Source organism: Convolutriloba macropyga, chromosome 5 (genome assembly GCF_964194025.1).
Source record: "Convolutriloba macropyga chromosome 5, txConMacr16.3, whole genome shotgun sequence".
NCBI lineage: Eukaryota > Metazoa > Xenacoelomorpha > Acoela > Convolutidae > Convolutriloba > Convolutriloba macropyga.
Genome location: NC_134472.1, coordinates 16,304,658 through 16,325,292, shown reverse-complemented (window position 1 = coordinate 16,325,292; position 20,635 = coordinate 16,304,658). Strand labels below are relative to the sequence as shown.

The 20,635-nt window shown below is 35.4% G+C and overlaps 1 protein-coding gene across 3 annotated transcripts in view; it reads right to left on the bottom strand.

Moving 5' to 3' along the window:
- Positions 1 to 1,060: 1,060 nt before the first annotated feature.
- The window catches only part of LOC142339171 (ATP-dependent clpX-like chaperone, mitochondrial), a 41,981-nt gene continuing 22,406 nt past the window's right edge, over positions 1,061 to 20,635 (bottom strand). For all 3 annotated transcript variants that reach the window (XM_075388966.1, XM_075388967.1, XM_075388968.1), the window contains 5 exons: positions 17,932 to 18,041; positions 6,884 to 7,039; positions 6,392 to 6,585; positions 3,373 to 3,529; positions 1,061 to 1,401 (listed from right to left, as the gene is read on the bottom strand). In XM_075388966.1, the coding sequence (XP_075245081.1) occupies positions 1,138 to 1,401; positions 3,373 to 3,529; positions 6,392 to 6,585; positions 6,884 to 7,039; positions 17,932 to 18,041 (881 nt within the window). In that variant the 3' untranslated portion in view covers positions 1,061 to 1,137. The remainder of the gene's footprint in view (positions 1,402 to 3,372; positions 3,530 to 6,391; positions 6,586 to 6,883; positions 7,040 to 17,931; positions 18,042 to 20,635) is intronic.

Below are 20,635 nucleotides of genomic sequence, written 5' to 3'. Positions count from 1 at the left end.
GACACCTGTTGTTAAACAAAAACCACTACAAAAACTTGCAGTATCCAAAAATTCTAATAATTTTTGAATACAAGTGGTGTTAAAATGTTCAGTTTTGAATTGAGAATATGAACCGACTAAAGTCGGATGAATTACTCTTGAATGACAAATGGGGGTATTTCATTTAGAGGGAGTACTTGAGAACAGGTGTTCAAACACCAACTTGCTGAATGGCTGGCATCTTCACGACTAAGCTATAACAGCTTACACATTAACTCGCTCACAATTTTTTTTTATATTAACAAATTTTATCTGTGAATGAAAACAATTGAAATCACGCAAAACTTAAGAAGTCGAACGTTGAAGAGAAACTGGAAAGCGAAGAGTGTTCTCGAACCAAAAAGACAAATCTGAAAAAAGGGGCAAATTCCAAAAACTAACATAAATTTTTCGAAGTTCTGCCAAAAGCATGAAACCGTTAGATATGAATAAAACATTCAGCGCTAAATTAATGAAGCTTGTTAAAATTCATTCCGCGAAGTCTTTTTATTAGGGACCATTGTTACACATTCAAGTTCCTTCGACTTATAACTAATTCAAACGAAACTTAAAGGTCATTTTAAAAATTATTAAAAATGAAACCAAAATTCTCACTTTTGATTTGACTGTAAAAAGCCGTGAATACGTTTTTAAATCGTCTTAAACAAAACCAAAGCTTTCAAGAATTTATTCCCGTAACTACAGAAAATAATGTTCCTATCTAACTCTACATACGAAAACAACAGCAACTTCAATACCATCATAATTCCTTCGAATTCTCATCGCCGTGGATAGCATTCTGATCGCAACAAAAAATTGACAAATGTTGAAAACCTATAAGTTATGGTTATATTTAAAAGTTTTTATGTAATTAGAAGCTGCTTCCCCTCTTCTTTACAATTTGTTTCTGTCATTATGAGCTTATAAATATATACTGAGAAACGACTTCTTCCAGTTACTCATCCAGCAGTGCGTTATGCATCCCAGAAATAACATACGCATTATCGAAAGCGCATAAAGCAACACGCTTATGAAAGCAGGTAGAAACTTTGAGTACGGAGGGAGGGGGAGGGGAAGGAGCAACCTCTAATAGAAGTTAGCCCAGTCTTTTCTATGATTCTAAGCGACATTGGATGCCGCATTCTTATTGGCTGACGATTCGGGACAACTAATCGTGACGTCATAGGTGTACTCTGGCTCAGCTCTATTGTTAACGACATCTCCCGTGATCTTGACTCGTTTAATGTTTGAGCTCGGGACATCGAACATAGGATCCAAGAGCAGCTGTTCCACAATCGCTCTCAGACCTCTAGCACCAGTCTTCCGTTCTAGGGCTGACCGGGCTATTGCTTTTAAAGCTTCGTCAGTCACGGCCAGTTCACACTGAAAAAAAACATGTCAGAGATCTTCGGTTCCTTTTGACGCACTATCATTTTTGCTATCCAACATATACGATATGAAACTTGGTTTATGGTTTGCTACAGTTTCTTTTCAGCTTTAAGGCTTAGAATTGATACGGCACAACTTATCTTTAGGTCACTTATCTGAGGTGTCACTTATCTTTACGCGTTGAGGTCTATGCGACAAGTAACTACCTATCATGCTGAGTAGTTTTCATCCTGGTCCGTCTCAGCACGGACTAGGAGGAAAACTACTCAGCATGATAAGTAGTTACTTGTCGCATAGACTTCAACGCGTAAAGATAAGTGACACCTCATCTCCATACATTCCTGTCACCAGTGGTGTTCCACAAGGGTCTATACTGGGTCCCTGTTCTTTATCGCTTATGTGAACGACCTGTGCAATGTAGTTACCCTCACCATTCCTTATGCATATGCACACGACCTAAAATTAATTTCAAAATTAGCAGCACACATACAACCTGACATTAATCAAATCAGCAAATGGAGTATAGAAAATGACATGAATCTCAATGCCAAAAAATGTGCAAGCCTGAGCCTCTGAGGAAGTTTTGAAGGTAGTCGCAATGGAACAGCTCTTGCCTCAGCTAAAAACCAACGGGACCTTGGTGTTCTGATGAACAATATCTGTCGTGGAGCTCGAATTGTAACACTCGACTCAACAAAGCTTGGCGAGCATTCCATTTCTTAAAAAGTAATATCTCAAAAATCACAAGATGGAAAACTAAACTGAACACATATACTGGCTATGTTGTACCTGTCGTAGCCTACGCATCCAAGTTTGGTACGCCAGTAAGGGAGATATGAAAGCGCTAGAAAGGCTACAAAGAAAAGCAACATTGTGGATCATGAACTATACGTCAAATAAAACATACAAAGAGAGTCGTGAACGCCTCAAGCTACTACCGCTCTCCTTCTACTTTGAGTTACATGACCTTCTCTTCCTCCTGGATATACTCGCGAACCAATACGACGACGACTTTTCTGAACAAATACGAGGGATTGTAACAATGACTAGACAAGGCACAAAAAACGAGTTCGTAGTGAAAAAAAGAAGACTAGAGAAAGCAGATGCCAACTTCTTCGATCGCAGACTACAAATGTTTAACATCTGGTGGCGTTCTTTACTATCCAACAACAAGATCAACAGGAAAACTCTCACCGACATATATTGACGAATGTTTCTACAGTGTAATGAAAATCATTCCTGCTCATGGCGCATTTTATGTCTCTGTGGAACCTGCAGCCCAATGTCTAAACTCAAACTCTCATCAGCAGAACTCATGCTTAATTTAAACTTGTAGGGCGAATAACCCGTGGAATTGTACCCAGAATCCTGATCTACTACACAAAAAAAATACATGTCAGAGATCTTTGGTTCCTTCTGACGCACTATCATTTTTGCTATCCAACATATATGATACGAAACTTAGTTTATGGTTTGCTACAGTTTGTTTTCAGCTTCAAGGCTTAGAATTGATACGGCACAACGCTACTTTAAGAAAATAGGCTTGGAACTGTGCTTTTTACTTGATTAGATCAGAAAAGACGACAATTGTGTACAGCAGCAGAACCGTTTTCATTTTTATTATATCACTAAAATGAAAAGCCGTCAAAATCTACGGGCACATACATTTGCAAGATTAACCAAAAGGCAAATTTGAAATTGCAGAGAAAATTTGACTAAATGCGTAGTTTTTTAAACCTATTATTTTAACCTCAATAATTTAACCCCTATTAAAGCACTGCATTGCCTCGCACCTCTTTATTTCAACCTTTACATTATTTGACACCAATTTCAAATGTGCATCTTTTATCTTGATAGGGGATAAGTGCGTCTCAACTAAAAAAAAACATCTCAGCCATTTCAACAAGGTTTTAATGTCCAACCTAGTGATTCTTAATGTTTGATTTGTACGAAATTAAGATAAACCTTGTCAATTTGGAACAAGTGTTGATACTGTGGAATGAGGGCATTCTGGGGCTGGGTGAGAATCTGGACCAGAGCATCCTCGTCCAGACTGGCCAGAGACACTATGACAGGTAGCCGACCACAAAACTCCGGAATCATCCCGAACTCGATCAAATCTCTAAACCAAGAGAACACATACTTACATACATTAAAACAAAAATAGCCGGCAGATTGCCGGAATAGCTGCGAAAGAATAGACCTGCGTGCCATATAATAGAGATAGAAACAGATACAGATCTAAATTGAAAAAAAAAATCGACGCCGCTCAAATAACTAGGCTAAAAAACATTCAGCGATTAATTAATAAAGCTTGTTAAAATTCATTCCCTCTTATTAGGCCTCTTATTAGGGACCTTTATTGCACATATGAGTTCCTTTGACTTTAAATAAATTCAAATTAAACTTAAGTTTTTAAAGTACAAAAGTCATTTTATTGAGTGAGGTAAGTCACGTATGATCAAAATCTAATCACGCAAATAACCTAAAAACTTTTTCTAAAGCGAGTGAGAAATGACGTCACGCGCGCAAATTCCGTTAGTGAGAGGAAGAAGTAATTCAGAAAATTTGACTTTTTCAGCTTTGCTGTGTGAAAAAAATGTAAAACGAAAAAAGAGCGTCAGACGACGAAACAAAAAAACATAGCAGGACAAGTCCTGACGTACAATTCAAAGCATTTTCATTGACTAAACAAAAAACTAGACCCAGAACGGACTATGAATGGATTGGGAAAACAGTTTAGAAAAAAAATCCGATCCAAAAAATCGAAAAACAGTAAAAATCAAAGTGAAATTGCCGCATGTGAAAAAACCACTAGCGAGAAAGCGAATTTTTGTTCAAACACCGTTTTCTCACTCTACTTTAAAATTAGAGCGAAAAAATTTCACGCCGCAAAACCACTCGCTTTTTCGCTCCACTTCCTGTTTCGGCGTGACCAAAATCACTACTCCAGTTTGACTTCAAAAATCATGAAAATGTGTGAACAGATCTTAAAAACATAGCCGGAAGAATTCAGGAAACGACTCGAAGTTAAAATCCATTTAAACGCCAACAAACTACTCATCAAACAAAACCTGCTTTCACTAATTTATGACTATCTTGAAACAGTCATGAAACAAAAAGTAAAACAATAAAATCAAATCTTAAAATATGATAAAAAATCTGATCCAATTTTGTTACAAATTGAGATCCCAAAAAAACTATCTCTGCCAAAATAACTTCATCAAAAGAACTAGTACTTACAAAAACCACTTATGTGAATTTTGAAAAAACACTGTAGGCTAAAATTATGAAAAAAAGCTCTTGAAAACAATTTTTACTGAAAAACTGGAAAAACTTACTAAATTTTTTAATATTTCCAAAACATATAAATCCAAAGACAAATTCCCTTCAGCCAATAGGGTATCCAGATGCTCGCAAAACAATAGGCAAGTCATAATAGGCGAAGAAACTTAGCTAAAAACAGAAAAAGAAAGACTGCAAAAAATAAATAAAAATAGTTCCAATTTTCGCCATTTTTTTGTCATATTTCTCAACAAGAAAATGATTCTTACCCACAAAAATGTAAAAAATTGTTATCCTAAAATTGCTCAAGTAGAATGGCTTTCTTCAATACAAATTTGAGCCAGTAAAACAAAATAAACGTCAAAAAAGCGCAAAAATTAGCCCAAAAATCAGCCAAAATACATTAAAAACCTCCAAATTATCATAAAACTAATATTAATTTCCAGAAACCTTCAAACCACTACCAAAACCAGCCTAAAAATAAAACAAAATCATAACCAAACCTCTTAACCAAAATAAATGAACATACCCGGCAGATTGCCGGAAAATAGCCGCCGTTGATTCCAATAAGCATGATTGGGATTGAAATAACAGAAGATATTAAAAAAAAGATTTTTGTGCAAAAACATTTTTTGAAGTCCGATTTATTTTGATGGCATTTCGTGGTTGAACATACTTCTGTTTTAGAGAGAAGCTACAGGGGCTACCATCAATAACAATATGCATTAGAGATGGTAAATAAGACTTATAGGAACGACGTTCAAATAGCGGGCATCTAAAATTGGGCTTTATGGGTTTATCCCGTTTCTATTTCTGACATCCATTTTTGTACTAACTCTGTTCATTTTGAATTGCTTTGCTGAGCAACTGATGTTCAAAATCACTTTTAGCAGAATGAGAGAAGAGAGAAACTAGCCTAGAGAAGTCAAAAAGATTTTACGCAAAATGTTGAAAAGGCGGCAAAATGAGGTAAAGCGAAACATTTTTTTATTCGACGAAGTAAAAAAAAATAGGAGCGCTATAATAGCCGGCTGAGAAGATGAGGGCGGCTATTAAAAAAACTGCTTTAAATTGCCGCACGTGAACAAAAAAATTTAGCTCGCTTAGAGAAAATTTTTTCACACATCAATTTCTCGCTCTCTCAAAAACAGCGGTATGAACAGAAATCACTCTCTTTTCGCTCCGCTATTCACTTTTGTTCAGCGCCAAAATCACTCCAAATTTTTTCACGAGTTTCATTTCCCGCTTCAAAAATCACTCCAATAAAATTGATTAAAAAAAAGGACTTCTCCAATACTCCTCTTCGAGTCGTAAAAAAAGACAGCGCCCCAATACAATTCAAATTCTTTGAATTGTAAAAAATCAAGAGCACCGCAATATAGCTACGCTCAGCTTACAGCTTCGCAGCTATAATAAAGACCTGACTCGAACTTCATATCACTATTGGCAATATTTGCAACAAATAACGTAGAGGTTGTTAAGTACAGGTCAAAAACAAGTAACCATTTCTCAGTAAACAAAATCTTTGCCTGTCTTGCAAACTATTGCGTGTTTTTGAATTGATCTGATAATTATTCTGATAACCCAATAAGAGGTTGATTACCAGTTACAATTCATATTACCCTAATTAGAACTGCGTAAACAATCAAACAAAATATGGTTCAATTCTACCAAGGGAGAGGAAAACAGTTCCTTATACCTGGCTTCAGTTGCCGCTAAGAAGGCATCCTTCTCTTTTATATCTTTGATCGAATCATTATCACAGACATCAACAGTCGAAGAGTCGGGTGAAGAACTGAACCGGGGGGCTGAGAATCCAGTAGATGCTTCTGAGTTTACAGCTGCTAGAGGTTGAGGTGTTGGTTGAGGTCTAGGGGCTCCGAAACCCAAAAACTGAAACAAATCTTCATAAATACTCAAAGGGCAAGTCACAGCCTAAATGAAAAATTCTATTACTCGATTGCTTTAATATGAATTTGCCAATGTAAAACTATAGGGCAAAGTTTATTTAAGCGTATAAGGTTTAAGTAAATTTATGTAGAGCTCGACGGTTTCGAGCAGACATCCTCGGAACATACGGTAGAGGTAGTCGGCAAGAGATTTCGAAGTAGACAGGCTTAGGGGCAAATTGATACGAAAAGTTGACATTGGCGATACATGTTTCTGGTTATATAAAAGTTAGTCAACTCACCTTCTGATTTTTCCTCCTAGCAACAATCTTGTCCAGTCCATTGAAAGCACCACTCGCAATGAAGAGTATGTTACTAGTGTCAACCTGGTAGGAATCACCTCCATTTCGACTGCTCATCTTGCGACTACTTTTCTCCGGTACATTTACGAGTGTTCCCTGAAATTAAAGCAAGTACTCTAAAAGGTCAAAGCATCTAATACTCTATTGCAATCTAGAAAGCAAAAATTTGTCGGCTATATGATAATCCATACTCAATGTCCTCAATGCAAACCACTCCCACGGTGATAATTTTCCTCAAGAAACATCACTTCGCTATTGTTCTCTATGAACTAAAAACAACTTATATATCCGAGTCTAAGACTCATTTAATTTATTTAAATTTTTCATTACGTTGTGAACTGAATTCGAATTAAATTGTCTTAGAGCTAATAAAGATCAAGAATTATTGTGATAAAAAGTTTCCACGACTAATTAAAAAACATCCGGCAGATAGCCCGGAATAAGCCACTGTTGACCACACTGATGATCCACTGATGACCTACGTTGTGACCGACCAGGTAACGAAAAAACAGACAGATAAAGAATCACAGTCTAACTTACTCTGAGTGTCGCAATTTATTGCACAGTTTCATTAAAATACACAACAATGCTGAACTCATCCTCTAAAGTGGAGGACAAAAAAGTTATATAAAACCATTTAGGAACTACTATAAAAACCTTTGATAACTTAATGCACATAGTCTCAACCGGAAGTTATGCAGTTTTCTTGTGATTTCGTTTTTTGATTTCGGCCGTATTCATTATATTGCGTAAATTTGTTGATAAAACTTACATTGCCGTGAAATTCTGACAGTGAGTGAAGTATGTCAAAAGTCAAACGTAAAATTTTGACTAGTGTAAAACATAAACCAACTAACGTCGGAAAAACTCCTTTCGATCGATAGGCCGGACAATTGAATTCAAAGGGGGCTAGGACCTACATAAAACTTTTTGTGAGCAAAAAATTCCGAATGGGGGGGGGGGTTGAACCCGACACCAACACTACGTTAGACTCATTAACCACTTGGCTATGCGGTCCGTACAATGTCCTATTTTACAATTCCTTTTGTTTTTAGCAACAGACTTAATTTCCGAATAAGACCAATTTAGACCACAAAAAAATTAATAATTCAATCTTGAAAAGTCAGTCAAGAAGTGAAACTAAAAGAATGATCTAGAAGAAAAAGGACAGGCACAATTTTGCATAAAAACACACGTTTTCAATGATTGCTTTGAACATCGTTTCAGAGCAATTAAAAAAATACCTTAACGAAAACATTTAAACATAGCTGGCAGATTGCCAGAAAATAGCCGCAATAGATTTGTAGACCGGCAGTCTAAAAAAAACAGTAAAAAAGACAGACCAAAAAATTCGTCTTTTCATTGAAGGCTGATCTGTTAAATTTTGATTAAAAATCTGTATAAGTTTTTGCTGCCTCTATTAGCTGATCTCAAATAAACTTCATTTAGAGTGACACACACCCATTTGACCTTATCTCTTTGAATTAAAGTAAATAAAAGTCAATTTCAAAGTGAGGAAGTCATTTTTGAGAGTGAGGTAAGTCAAGTGTGACCAAAAATTTAATCACGCGCATGAACAAAAAAACTCGCTCCACTAAGAGCGAAAAATGACGTCACACATGCAATTCAGTTGAAATTGCATGAACGAATGAACAAAAAGTGGCTGTGACGTCATATGGTCGTAACAAAAATCATGACGACGAAATAAAAAACATAGCAGGACAAGTCCTGACGTACAATTCAAAGAATTTTCATTGACTAAACAGAAAATCTAGACCTAGAATGCGCTATGAGTGATTTCAGAAAACCATTTTAAAAAAATCAGAACAAAAAAATAAGAAAAAAAAACAGAAAATCAATATCAAAATGCCGCATGTGAGCAAAAAAAACCCTAGCGAGAAATGAAATTTTAAGTCAAACAAAAAACTAGGCCTAGAATGAGCTGTGAATGGATTGGGAAAACCATTTAGAAAAAAATCCGATCCAAAAAATCGAAAAAACAGTAAAAATCAGAGTGAAATTGCCGCATATGTGAACAAAAAACCACTACCGAGAAACCGAATTTTTGTTCTAACACCGTTTTCTCACTCTACTTTAAAATTAGAGCTAAAAAAATTCACGCCGCAAAACCACTCGCTTTTTCGCTCCACTTCCTGTTTCGGCGTGACCAAAATCACTACTCCAATTTGACTTCAAAAATCATGAAAATGTGTGAACAGATCTTAAAAACATAGCCGGAAGAATTCCGGAAGCGACTCGAAGCACCAAAACTTCACAAAAAGTTGAAGCCATTACCTTTTGTATTACACCATTAACTCATTACCTCCCCGGGTCTGATCTAAACATCGGTGAAATTTAAACCACTGTCACCAAGAGAAAGAAAATGCAGCCAAACTTTATTATTGAAAACGTTTGGTAACGTTATAAAAGTCTGAAATGTTTAGAATGGTAAAAAAACTGATAGCCTGACAAAACTGACAGGGCCATCAAATGCCCTCAGATAATTAATGATTCTAATCTCAAAAAGATCGCGAAAGCAAACGGCAGATAAAAACTTTTCAAGAAAGACAGGAAAGTCAAAATTATTCAAAAAAGAGTGCTCAATCTTAAGAATCAGAGAACCACTACAATTAGATTTCTAATCACGGCAAAAATAATACATGAGTCTTCCTTGTTGTATATATGCTAGACAACATGATTTCATACTAATTCAAAAATTAAATAAATCATATAAAAACAAAAGCAACAGAATAATATTCAAAGACAAAAAATCGTCTAAAACAAAACCAAGCCCGGAAGAAAATTGCAATGAATAGTAATAAGTAGAAATGTTGGAAAAGACTTTCTAGCAAACTCCCAGTACTGCCTTATTTTGAATTAAATCAATTGCAAACCGAAGAAACCAAGATCTAAGAAAAAGCTGATTTCATTCAATTTTTTAACAACTGAAAAAATCAATATAACGAATATAAAAGTAGGTGCCAGGACAAAACTAGAATGATACAAACGAGAATGTGAAGAATATGGACACAATGTTAGGAACACCGTAACAAAAAGACCAACTCTTGATTTTTGAAAGTTAAAAATCAAATTTAAAAAAAAAACAAGAAAAACGAGTACACTTCATTGATCAGCATTCGAGACATAGAAAAGACAACGAGTCATTCGAGACAAAAGTCCAACTTCCTGAACAGAATAAAACAAGAAAAAACAGAATTCAGACATACGAAACAATGAAACATTTTGCAAAAAAGTAGTAAAAAAATAAAAATATTTAAGACTGCATTTATGAAAAAAATTTATCTGTTTTTTCAAAAACTTAACACCAAAAAAGATTGAATTTTTCTTGAAACGAAATTAAAGTCCCTCATGTTCCCCAAAATACTATTTCTAGTAATTAAAAGCAAAATACAAGCAAAAAACTGAAAAAAATTGGCAAAAAACTACGAAAATCGGATTAGCAAATGTACAATTTTATGAAACAAAATTACATCGAGGTAGAAAGAGGCATTGAGTATATGATCTATCAAAGGGAAGTTGCCATATTAACCGATTTTTGACAAAAAACAGCTAAAAGATCCAAAAATGAAGAAATTAATAGAAAAAAAAGCCCAAAAATTAACTAAAAAATCAAGAAATATGTGCCAATTTCGCATTTGAAACGCAATTTCAGGCTATGCAAAATACTGTGCTATCAATTTCCGGGGTTTACATTTCAACATGGCATCGATTAAAAAATATTTCTACAAAAAACCAAATTACAAGCAAAAAAACTAGGCCACTTAGACGAAAAAACGGCTAAAAACGGTTATCTATATGTGCCATTCAGTCAAAAACTACTTTTCAATGTCAAAAAGTCATTCACTAAACGCCGCGCATGATCAAAAAACTTCTCTCGCTCAGAAAAAATTAGTTCACACTGCAATTTTACTCGCTTTCGCTTTTAGGTCAAAACATCGTCTGAACGAATAGTACTTCCGGTAAAAAAAAAAACCTTAAGAAAACCAATACTCCTCTTCGAGTCGTAAAAAAAAAGACAGCGCCCCAATACAATTCAAATTCTTTGAATTGTAAAAAACCAAGAGAAGGCCAATAATAGCCCCAGCTATCGCTGTGCGGCTATTAAAAACAATAGGAAAGTTCTGGCATACAATACAAAGAACTGAATAGGCGTTCCGAAAAAAATTCCCTGACCTGGCTACTAAACGAAGCATGAAGTCTCAATTGACAGAGAAAAAATGAAAACAGGGGTCAATTATAGCCTACTTCATTGTTACCGCAAGGTAGAGATACGTTGGGGGCTTAAAATGATTGTCTTAGCGTTTTCCAAATTTTGAGGCGAGTACTAAGAACTAAAGTCAGATGACAATTTGGAATATTTTTTATTTGACATTTAAAAAAATCTCCGCGAATCATACTGTCAGCTTGAATTCTGAATGAGAGCCATTTAGATCACGCAATACTAAGAAGTCAAGCGTAAGAAGTCACTGAAAACGCCAAATCGAATGTCGGAAAAAACCAATCGAGCAAACCATTACATGAAAAGATCGCAAAATCCCAAGTAATTGTTTCTAACATTGTGTGAGCAATTAGAAATGCAAATTATAAAATATCACCACCTGGATGACACCTGAAAGATACTTATGTCTCGTCAAGTGACAAGCCCGCGAGTTAATCAGAGGAGACCTAACTTACACTACTAAAAACTGTTCATTAAAAGTTATAAATAGAAAAATTACATTCCACTGTTCATTTTACTTAACATTGGCAGGCACAAGATCATTATCATTCACCAAGATTAATAGCTAAATTGCACGTGAGAATTTTTTTCCTGTTGGCTCAAGGGACTGAAAAATAACTTTCATTCAGTTTCGAGTTGCTCCTTGAAGAAATTCTTCGAATTGGAATTCTTAAGAAACTCATGATTCGCTTTTCCCCCATCATAGAAAGAATTCACCAACATCTTCTGTCTTCTCAGACAATTGTAAATACATTTTCTGTATTGTAAAATTTTCCTTGGGAACAGTTCCATTCGCACAACCAAAAAAGACCATAAAATAATCCAGATCTTATGTAGGTTCTGGAATGGTAAGAATGGTTCCTCTTGCATAAAAAGACAGCAAAATCTGCTCAACCTCCAACAAATTAATTCAATGCGAAACCTGACATCTGACGTAGCCCCTGGATAGATAATTTCTGACATTTTTTTCAAAAACAACTCAATGTTTGAGTTTCTCGTGCATTCCCAAATTTGTTGTGCATTCCCAAAATTTTTTGTTGAAAGTCAGTTTTTAATTTGATTTGTTTTTATCAATCAGAGAGCAAAAAAAAGTACAAAATCTTCTTTCCAAACAATTTTGTAAACACTTTTTAAAGGTAAAACCCTTAGAAGCACGAAAAAAACTAATCCATAAATATAATCAAGCTACACCTCAAATACCCTTTTGTAAACGTAGCACTTCGCAAAAACTCCTTTAACTCCTTTGTTCTGTTCAAGCAGCAAATTAAAAACTTTTTATATCCACAAAAATTAGCAGAAAAACAACGAAGCGTCAGTCAGAAATTAAAAAAACACGCCTTGACGAAGTGTTTAGTAGACAATTATCCGGGCATCACAAGATTTTTGAACTGAAAAGAACTGAAAAAATAAAAAACGATATTAAAGAACTACTGCTTTGCAGGCACGTCGATTTTGCCGGTATATAGTCAAAATGGACCTCCTTGACCTCCGTTCGAATTGAAACCATAGCCAGCAAATTGCCGGAAAATAGCCGCCGTTGACGCGCTTGATGCACATCAGGATTGAAACAGAAAAAGAAAAGAAGAGGAATTGACCAAGTTTTTGGTTTTTTTTGTGTCTAAAAGTGTTCTATTTTGGCAGGTTAGATTCTAAAACTATACTTAATTCAGCTTCTAAACTGACAGCTGTTAAGCCTAAAACTAATGTCAGCTATCATTCACTAATGAGCTTTGATAACCAAATGCTCTATGACTCAATGACCGGGCTTTACCAGTTTATCCCCTTTCCTTCGATTTTGCTCTTTTGACATTGAAGGTATTCACATTGCGTAATTCAATTCGTGAAAGAATTTAAAATCTATTCAGTTGAAACAGTGAGAGAAGTAAGTCAGAAGTCAACTGTGAAAAGTGTGACTTATGTGAAACAAAAAAAAACAAACAGACAAATGTCGGAATAATTGCTCTTGAACGATAGGCGAGGCAATTTAAATCATGGCCTTCAGTCTAGATCAATTTTTCATTATGGGTGCAAAAAAACTTTGACCCCACCGGGATTCGAACCACTGCCCTCTCGATCCATGCGACCCCCACTAACCACTGCACTACGAGTCACTTAATTTTCATTTGCTGCAACCGATTTTATATTAGCAACTTCGGAGCACTAGACATCTTTCAGAAATGATGAACGAAAGCGTGAAAAAGTCACTTGAGAAGTCAAAGAATGTTCCAGAAGAAAAGCGCAAAATTGTCAAGCGAACAATTTGCATAAAAAAAGACACGCGTTTACAATAATTGCAATGAACTTCGTTCAAGAGCAATAAAAAACGTGATCAAAAGATAAAGCGAATTAAAAATAAAGAGAGCGCATAAATAATAATTGTTGAAAAGCTGACGGCGGCTATCAAACATGCCCATTGAAACAAAAAAATGATATAAAAACATTTGGATCTATTCCGTTCCCCCCCCCCACAGTGTTTTTTTATGACCCAGAGTTACGAAGTATATGTTGTTATATAGCACGTTACTATGTAAAAATAACGCACGTGCGGCTGGGGGTCCTTAAAACATATATTCCCACTAAACTTTGGGGGGGCTAAACAGAATAGATCCAAACATTTTTATGTGCGCGCTACTTTGATTGTATTTCGTTGTTAGAAACAATCCTAATTCTTAGTGAGAGGACACGGGGATTCTTCTCAATGCCAATTAGAAATAGAGAAGGTAACTAAGACTTATAAGAAGTTCAACTGGCTTGCATCTAATACTGGGCTTTCTGGGTCAATGACTATTCAATTCAGGTTGCTTTGATGGGAAACTGCTGTTTAAAAGCTCTTTGACCAGCAGAATCATAGAAAATAAACAGCCTAGCGAAGTCAAAATAAATTCATGCTGAATCTTGCACAAGCGGCAAACTAAAGTAAACAAAACAAAACAAATTTTGGTTCGACAAAGTAAAAAACACAGCCGGACAAATTCTCGAAACGAATTTAAGTTGAACTTGAAACAACAGAGAGCCAATAAACTACTTAATGGACTTGAACTGTCTACCTTATTATAGTATTCAATTCAAGATAACGAAGTAAAAACAAGAACATAGCAGGCAGATTGTCAAAAAACTGCCGCAATAGCTTCGTAGATCTGCCGTTTCAGAACTCTAAAAAAAACAGTAAAAAACAGACCAAAAAAATCGACGTTTCATTGAAGGCTGATATGTTATATTTTGATTAAAAATCTGTAAAAGTTTTTGCTGCCTCTATTAGCTGCTCTCAAATAACCTTCATTTAGAGTGACATACACTCACTTGCCCTTATCTCTTCGAATTAAATTTAAAGTCAAATTTAGAGCGAGAAAGTCATTTTTGAGAGTGAGGTAAGCCAAGTGTGACCAAAATTTAATCACGGAAATGAACAAAAAACTCGCTCATCTAGTAGCGAAAAATAACGTCACGCACGCATTTCAGTTGAAATTGCATGAACGAATGAAGAAAAAGCAGATTTGAAGTGGTTGTGACGTCATATGGTTGTAACAAAAATCTTGACGACCCAATAAAAAAAACATAGCAGGACAAGTGCTGACGTACAATTCAAGGAATTTTCATTGACTAAATAAAAAGCGAGACCAAGAATGGTTTATGAGTGAATTGGGAAAGCCACTTCTAAAAAAAATTAGATAAATTTAAAAAAAAAACAGAAAATCAGTGTCAAAATGCCTCATGTAAACACAAAACCTTTAACTAGAAATGGAAATTTAGCTCAAACAAAAAACTAGGCCTAGAAGGAACTATGAATGGATTGGGAAAACAGTTTATAAAAAAATTTGATCCGAAAAAATAAAAGACAGCAAAAGTCAAAGTAAAACTGCCGCATATGAACAAAAAACCACCAACGAGAAAGCGAATTTTTGATCAAACACCGTTTTCTCACTCTACTTTAGAATTAAGGCAAAAACCACTCACTTTTTTTGCTCTACTTCCTGTTTCGGTGTGACCAAAATCACTACTCCAATTTGACTTCAAAAATCATAAAAAGACAGCGCCCCAATACAATTCAAATTCTTTGAATTGTAAAAAACCGAGGTAAAGGCCAATAATAGCCCCCACTATCGTTGTTCGACTATTAATCAACGAAACCAAAGTGTAAGGTGCCAAAGTCAACAAAACCAAAACTTAAGGTAAAGCTAAACGAACTTTTATTTGATGAAGTAAAAAACATAGCAGGACAAAACCTATACGCAAGATTGAAAAAACCATGAAAACCAAGAAAAATTATTTCCAAGAATTAGTGTTTTAAGAATCGCTAAAAACCACACTTTATGAAAAGATCGACTCGCAGATTAAGAATGATTACAAACTACAAAAACCTTGTGTGAATCAATGACAAAAAAGCACAACAGCGGCAAAAATAATGGAAATTGGTCAAAATCAAAATATATTTCAAAGTCAGTGTCGTCAAAGTAAGATGATCTTATAACTACATGCCAAAATCCTTAAACCTTAGCTAAAAATTAGAGCCCAAACTACGCCGCAGTAGAAGGTGACCTCAAGAAAAACAACAAAACCTGGGACTAAAAAATAAATTTCTAAATTTTGAAAAGAAATTTCACAATCATAAAAACGACTGTATGAAATCCAGCAACTAATTACAATCACTTATCCCTTCTTTTTAACAAAAGAGTGAAATCTGTCACAATAAAGGCTAAAAGTGATAAAACCAAAAAGTAACTTTCGAGAAAAGTCAAAAACACTACTTTTTGGGAAAAAAATACTGAAAAACTCAAAGAAAGCCATAAATCCGGACTGAAATGATTTCTCTCTAATAAATCCCCATTTGCAACCGATGAGACCTTTCATTGAGATACTGGCAAAAACTCACTAACATTTTCAAAACCGCTCACCGTACAAGGCAAAGAAGACAATAGCTATGAACAGAAACAAATAATTCAAATGATTTAAGAATGCTTATCAACGTATGAGACCTGTCGTTAATGAGACTAAGTGATAAGACAAGGTGAACAAAAAAAAACTCGCGAAACTCAGTAATAGTTCTTGAACATATTCATAGTCAAAAAATAGAAAGAATTAGATTTGAACTAAAAACAAAATCCATTAAATTAATCCTTATTGGCAACTTATCCGACCCGTCATTGATGATATATAATGATAAGACAACAAAAAGAACAAATAATTGCGAAACTTTAAAACCAATTATATTAGTACCAAAGTCGAGAAAATTACAAGCCATGAAATCGAACCGCTATTTAGGTTCATTTATGCCTCATTCGCAACCGATTGAACCTGTCACTCAAGATACTAAATGAACATAGCCGCAAGATTGCCGGAAAATAGCCGCGATAAAAGCTTGTGGCCTTCCTTGAATTGAAAAAAACTAAAGAAATAAGGTCGACAGATTGACCATCAGTTCTTTAATAGACAACTAGACTTTCTGGGTTAGATTCGGACTGTCAATTTTATGAGACACATACGCTCTATGAGGAAAAATCCCTAATAGAGCTTTTTCAAGAATAATATTCGAAATCAAAAAGTCAAGACTCTGATACTCTAGAATTAGGGTATATACGTTTTGCACTACTTAGATGCACACTATTGACCTTTAACTAGTAAATGTACATAAAATTTTAAGTTCACTAAGTGATTTCTTAAGTTATTTTCATGATTGAGGTAAGTCACGCTATTGACCTAACTGCAGAACAAATGACGTCACGCACACAAATTTAAACGGCAAAGCGGAAGTCACAGAAATTGAAAAAGTGAAATTCAAGAAGTCAGGTTGCAAGAATCATCGATTAAGCAAATTAAAAAAAACATAGCAGGACAAGTCCTGACTTACAATTCAAACAATTTTCATTGACTTAACAAAAAACTGCACCCAGAACGGACTATGAGTGAATTGGGAAAACCATTTCTAAAAAATCAGATCAAAAAAGTAAAAAAAAACAGAAAATTAATGTCAATATGCGGCATATGAACAAAAAACCAAAAGCGAGAAAAGGAAATTTGGTTCAAACGAAAAACTAGGCTTAGAATGAACTATGAATGGATTGTGAAAACCATTTCGAAAAAAAAATCCGATCCAAAAAATTGAAAAAACTGTAAAAACCAAAGTGAAATTGCCACATGCGAACAAAAACCACAAGCGAGAAATAGAACTTTCGTTCAAACACCGTTTTCGCTTTCTATTATAAAATTAGAGCGAAAAAATTTCACGCCGCAAAAACCACTCGATTTTTCGCTCCACTTCCTGTTTCGGCGTGACCAAAATCATTACTCCAATTTGAGTTCATTAATCATGAAAACGTGTTAACATATCTTAAAAAAAGACAGCGTCCCAATACAATTCAAATTCTTTGAATTGTAAAAAAAAACACGATGTCCCCAATAATAGCCGCTATCGCTTCGCGGCTATTAATAAGAAAACACAAGTTATAATAAAAAAAGCAAAAAAGTGAAAAATCGTTCATGTGAAAAATTGCATGAAAATACCCAGGACTAGTATAATTGCAATGAAATTCTTTAGAAAGCACTTAACACTTCGAAATTTATCGGCCAGACGCAAAATAGCATAAAATCAACAGGACTATTTTAATTGCTGCAATCTGTGTTCGAGAAAAATTAATATTAACTTTTACACGTCTCCGTCTCGTGTATAAAGCAGTTACCTATTGCTAACTTTACTCAATACAATTGCGTTTCTGCTGCTTCTTATTGTAAAAAGTTGTATTCATTAAGAAACCTCTAGTATTTTTAGGAGACCCTGTTGCACACCCTCTCCACCCACATCCCTCACTTGATGTCCAGTGGGAACACAGCTGATCTTGTCCACCTCATCCAGAAACACTATTCCTACACATACAAAACCATGTCAACAAATAAAAAGGGTTGTGAGAGAACTATCGTTCTAGATCAATAAGTGCATAAGACAATAATAAACATACCCAGCAGATTGCCCAAATTCAAACGATTCCCATAACTCCGATTGGGACCGAAAAAACAGAAAAGATTAAATGTTGTAAAAAAAAACATTTTCAAGTGCAATTTTTTTTAAATTTCATTTTGTAGTTAGACAAAATCCTATTTCATATCGAGGAAACAGGGGCTACTATCGAATACCAAAACTCATTAGAGATGGTAACCAAAACTAATTAAAAAAGTTCAAGTAGCGGGCGTACAAACTCGGGCTTCACGGGTTCATCTAGTTTCTATCTTTGATGTCAATTTTGTTACTGACTCTGTTCGTTTTAGATAACTCTGCTGAGCAACCGCTGTTAAGAAACATTTTGAATAGAATTAGAGAAGAAAAAACTAGCCTAGAAATCCAACATATTTCAAGCAATAATAATGACCAAGCTGTGAACTAAGTTAAAGCGAAACAAATTTTTATTCGACGAGGTAAAAAACAGCAGGTTAAGTCCTGAATTACATGACCTGATATTTAATATTTTTACAGCATCATCAAACCAGGTTAACAAGTCCAGTCAACAGAGCCCATGTCCGTATATACGCAAAAATTGAACAAAAATCAAAAACTTAAAAATTTCCAAGCTACAGTGTTGTCAGAATCGCTAATAAGAACACTTCATGAAAAATTGGCTCTACGCATCGTTAGAATGAGTACGCAATACATCAACCATGTTGGACATTCGGAGACATATAAAGCAAAGGAGAGGCCAAAACAAAATCTGGCCAAAATTAAAACATTTTTGGAAGTCAGACATCAAAGTAAGAAACCCATACATCTGCATTCCAGAATCGCCAACCACAACATGCCATAAAACATTAGAAATCAATAAAAATTTTAAGCAGTTACAATGGCTGAAATGGACAACATGGCGTCAAGGCATCGAAGGCAAACAGTATCTTGATCAATGAAAACGTTGGCTAAAAGTTGGAGCCAAACAATTGACCAAAAATACACCGAAATAGAAGGCCATTATGAGCGGTTGTTGGCGAGACTAAGAGATAAGACAGCAAGAAAAACAACAAAACATGCATGACTAAGAAATCAAATTTCATTTTTGGGGACTCAAACATCTAAATAGATTCATTTATTCTTCATTGGTAACCGATAAAAAACCTGTCATTAATGAGACTAAATTAAAGGACAAAAACTAGCACTACTCAAAAATTCTTTGCAAATGAACTGCGCATAAGTCATATAAAGCAAGATTTGCGAACGGAAGAACTATTTCGATTTAATTCAGCATCCCTAGCGACATATCAAACCTGTCGAATTTGAGACAACAAAGTGAGCCAACGTCAAAGATATTAGTAGCTTGGAACTGGAAAAAATGAGCTGACTTATTTAATGACCCCTAGCAATCTATCTATCTTCCCCTAACGATATTGAACAACAAGTAAAAAAAGTACAACAAACACTCGCAAACTCAAAAACTCACTAATAATTTTTGAAAACATATAGTTTCCGCCTCAGGAAGACCACTAGCTATCAACCAGATTAATGAACGCCTCATTACCGACCAATGAAAATTGTCAATGATACTAAGTGATGAGACAAAACAAATACTTAAAAAAAGGTAGAAAAAAGAGCTCGCTGACATTTTATTTGACGTCCTAAAAAGCTTCAGCAACCTGTTGGGGAATTTAAGTAATTGAATATACGCACAACCTGCAAATTAAAAGACATATGTATGATGCTACCAGAACTCAAGAGAAAAAATAACATATCCGACTAACGTCGGGCGAATTGCTCTCAAACGACCGGCGAGCAGTTGATTTTGTCAGTAGCTAGCCCCCGGGGGGGGGGGGGTGCACAGGGGTTTGATTGGGGGGGGGGGGGCAACAGCGGGGTGGGGGGTGGAGGCAATAGTGGGGGTGGGGGTCAACAGGGGGGGGGGGTGTGTCTCAACCTCTAGGAACCGCCCTTCACACCATAAGTATAAGTCTCCAAAAAAGTTGGAGCTGAAACAGAGCTGAAAGACTCTAAGAGCACTTAATGCCCACTGGGCGCAACCTGTTTATCCCGTTTTTGAGGACGAAAAGTCAAAAGCGTCAGACGAAAAATCGGCCAAACGAAAAACCGCATAAAAAAGACCGACAGGACTAATATAATTGCTACAAACTTCGTTTGAGATCAATTCAACATAAGTCCAATTGACGCATGTGAAAAAATTCGCTCTCAAAAAGCGGAAATTTGTTCGCACTTTGTCACCACTTTAGATGGAGTCTGAAAAAATATCGCGCATCAAACCAACTACCATCTGACTAGAATAGCCACACTAATGTGACATCTCATTGACATGAAAAAGTCGAAAAAATTAACAGATCTATGAAAAGCGCACCAATACAATCCAAATACTTTGGATTGTAAAAAAATGGCCCGCTATAATAGCCGGCTGGGAAGATGAGAGCGCCTATTAACAAAAACATAGCTGGCAAATTGCCAGAAAATAGTCACAATAGCTTCATAGATCTGTAGT